We start from the raw sequence: 1,450 nt of genomic DNA on the forward strand, positions 1-1,450 counted from the left end.
CCTCCTGGGAATTTGAAGGAAATGTGTGGGGCCCTCTACATAGGCACGATCAAATAGCTGATGGAACATGGGTGCATTGCCTTTGTACAGATTCATTTCACAAGTGGGGTGATGATGTATTGCCCCACACGCATGCATTGCAACTTGTGTGCGTCCCACCCCCAATTAAAGATGGCTCATGCATGTTGGTTTGATTGTGAGGTGGGCCCCACCACTCTCTGCATATGTGAAAACAACGATTGGCCACCCACCATGACGTTTTTAGAGTGTGAGTGTATATCAAGGCTTGTTTGTGTTCCTTCTAAGCTCGGATTCTCTCTCTCTCTCTCTATCTCTCTCTCTCTCTCTCTCTCTCTCTCTCTCATTCATGATCTAAGAATGAAGAAGATGAATATGATTCTGAGGAAGTGTAAGAGCTTGTCTAAGCTAGGAAGATCATCATCTTACAGTAGTCTGAGGTCCAAATCTACAAGAGAAGAGTTTTGGGGGGACATGACTGAGGAAGAGCGGCGGGAGGCTGTCTTCGTTGGCAGATCTCAGCGGCGTTACATGATCGATGCTAAGCTCTTGGACCACCCTCTGATGATTGCCTTGATTGAGAAGTCAAAGCACAAGGCGGGCCACAACATCTCTGTGAAATGCGAGGTGGTCATCTTCGACCACCTTCTATGGATGTTGGAAAATGCCGATCCAAATCTCACCACCGATTCGTTGGAAGAGTTAGCGGAGCTCTATGCATATTGAAGCTATTAAGTGCCCTGTCTAAGCAAACTTAACGTATTTGATCCGTAGATTGTCACTGCATCTCATGTTCGATAAGTTTCAGTCAATTGATGCACTGCTTTCGATCACATTCGTCGAAATTCTAACCATTGGTGTGTGTCAAACAATCGCCAATTTGGGTTATAAAAGAAAAGGAAGACAAATCCATGGGGTCTTCATGCATGTGGTGTTTGGTTTCATGTTGTGTTGCATGCTTCATTGTTTTTACATTAAAATAAAATAACAATATTTAATCTTTGATTATTGAAGTATAACCATCTCTTCTTTTTAGGTCCCACTCCAAATCACCATAAAATGTAGTAGCAAGGGAGATAGAAATGGTGAAGTTTATACATGATTGTGCTCTAGGAATGATGCTGATACGCCCGTTTGGATGCACTATCGAGTCAAATTGCAATTATTATTAAGAAAGGTGGATATAACACAATTGTTATTCCTTCCATAGCATTGGGACAGAGGGTGTTGGATTCACATTGCAATGACATTGTTTTCAAGATGCATTTGAAAGAAAGATAAATGCAATTTGAGGGTACATTTCCTCACTATGAATGCTAGAGATCTCAGATTCTGACATAAATAAATAAATAAAATAATAATAATTAAAAAAGAAATATCCGGCAGTTGTCACCTGTAGTGGGGTGGTGCCGGCATGATCCTCGTGTGGCCT

At 41.7% G+C, this 1,450-nt stretch overlaps 1 protein-coding gene across 1 annotated transcript; it reads left to right on the forward strand.

Moving 5' to 3' along the window:
* The first annotated feature begins 327 nt into the window (after positions 1–327).
* Positions 328–962, forward strand: LOC131242516 (auxin-responsive protein SAUR78). The gene has a single exon (XM_058241247.1). The coding sequence runs from the start codon at positions 379–381 to the stop codon at positions 742–744; it is 366 nt and encodes a 121-aa protein (XP_058097230.1). The 5' UTR covers positions 328–378; the 3' UTR covers positions 745–962.
* Positions 963–1,450: the final 488 nt, after the last annotated feature.

Source organism: Magnolia sinica, chromosome 1, assembly GCF_029962835.1.
Source record: "Magnolia sinica isolate HGM2019 chromosome 1, MsV1, whole genome shotgun sequence".
Lineage (NCBI taxonomy): Eukaryota > Viridiplantae > Streptophyta > Magnoliopsida > Magnoliales > Magnoliaceae > Magnolia > Magnolia sinica.

What these genes read in the sequence shown, in the direction of transcription:
- LOC131242516 (XM_058241247.1), top strand. Translation starts at nt 379, where the DNA reads ATGAAGAAGATGAATATGATTCTGAGGAAGTGTAAGAGCTTGTCTAAG.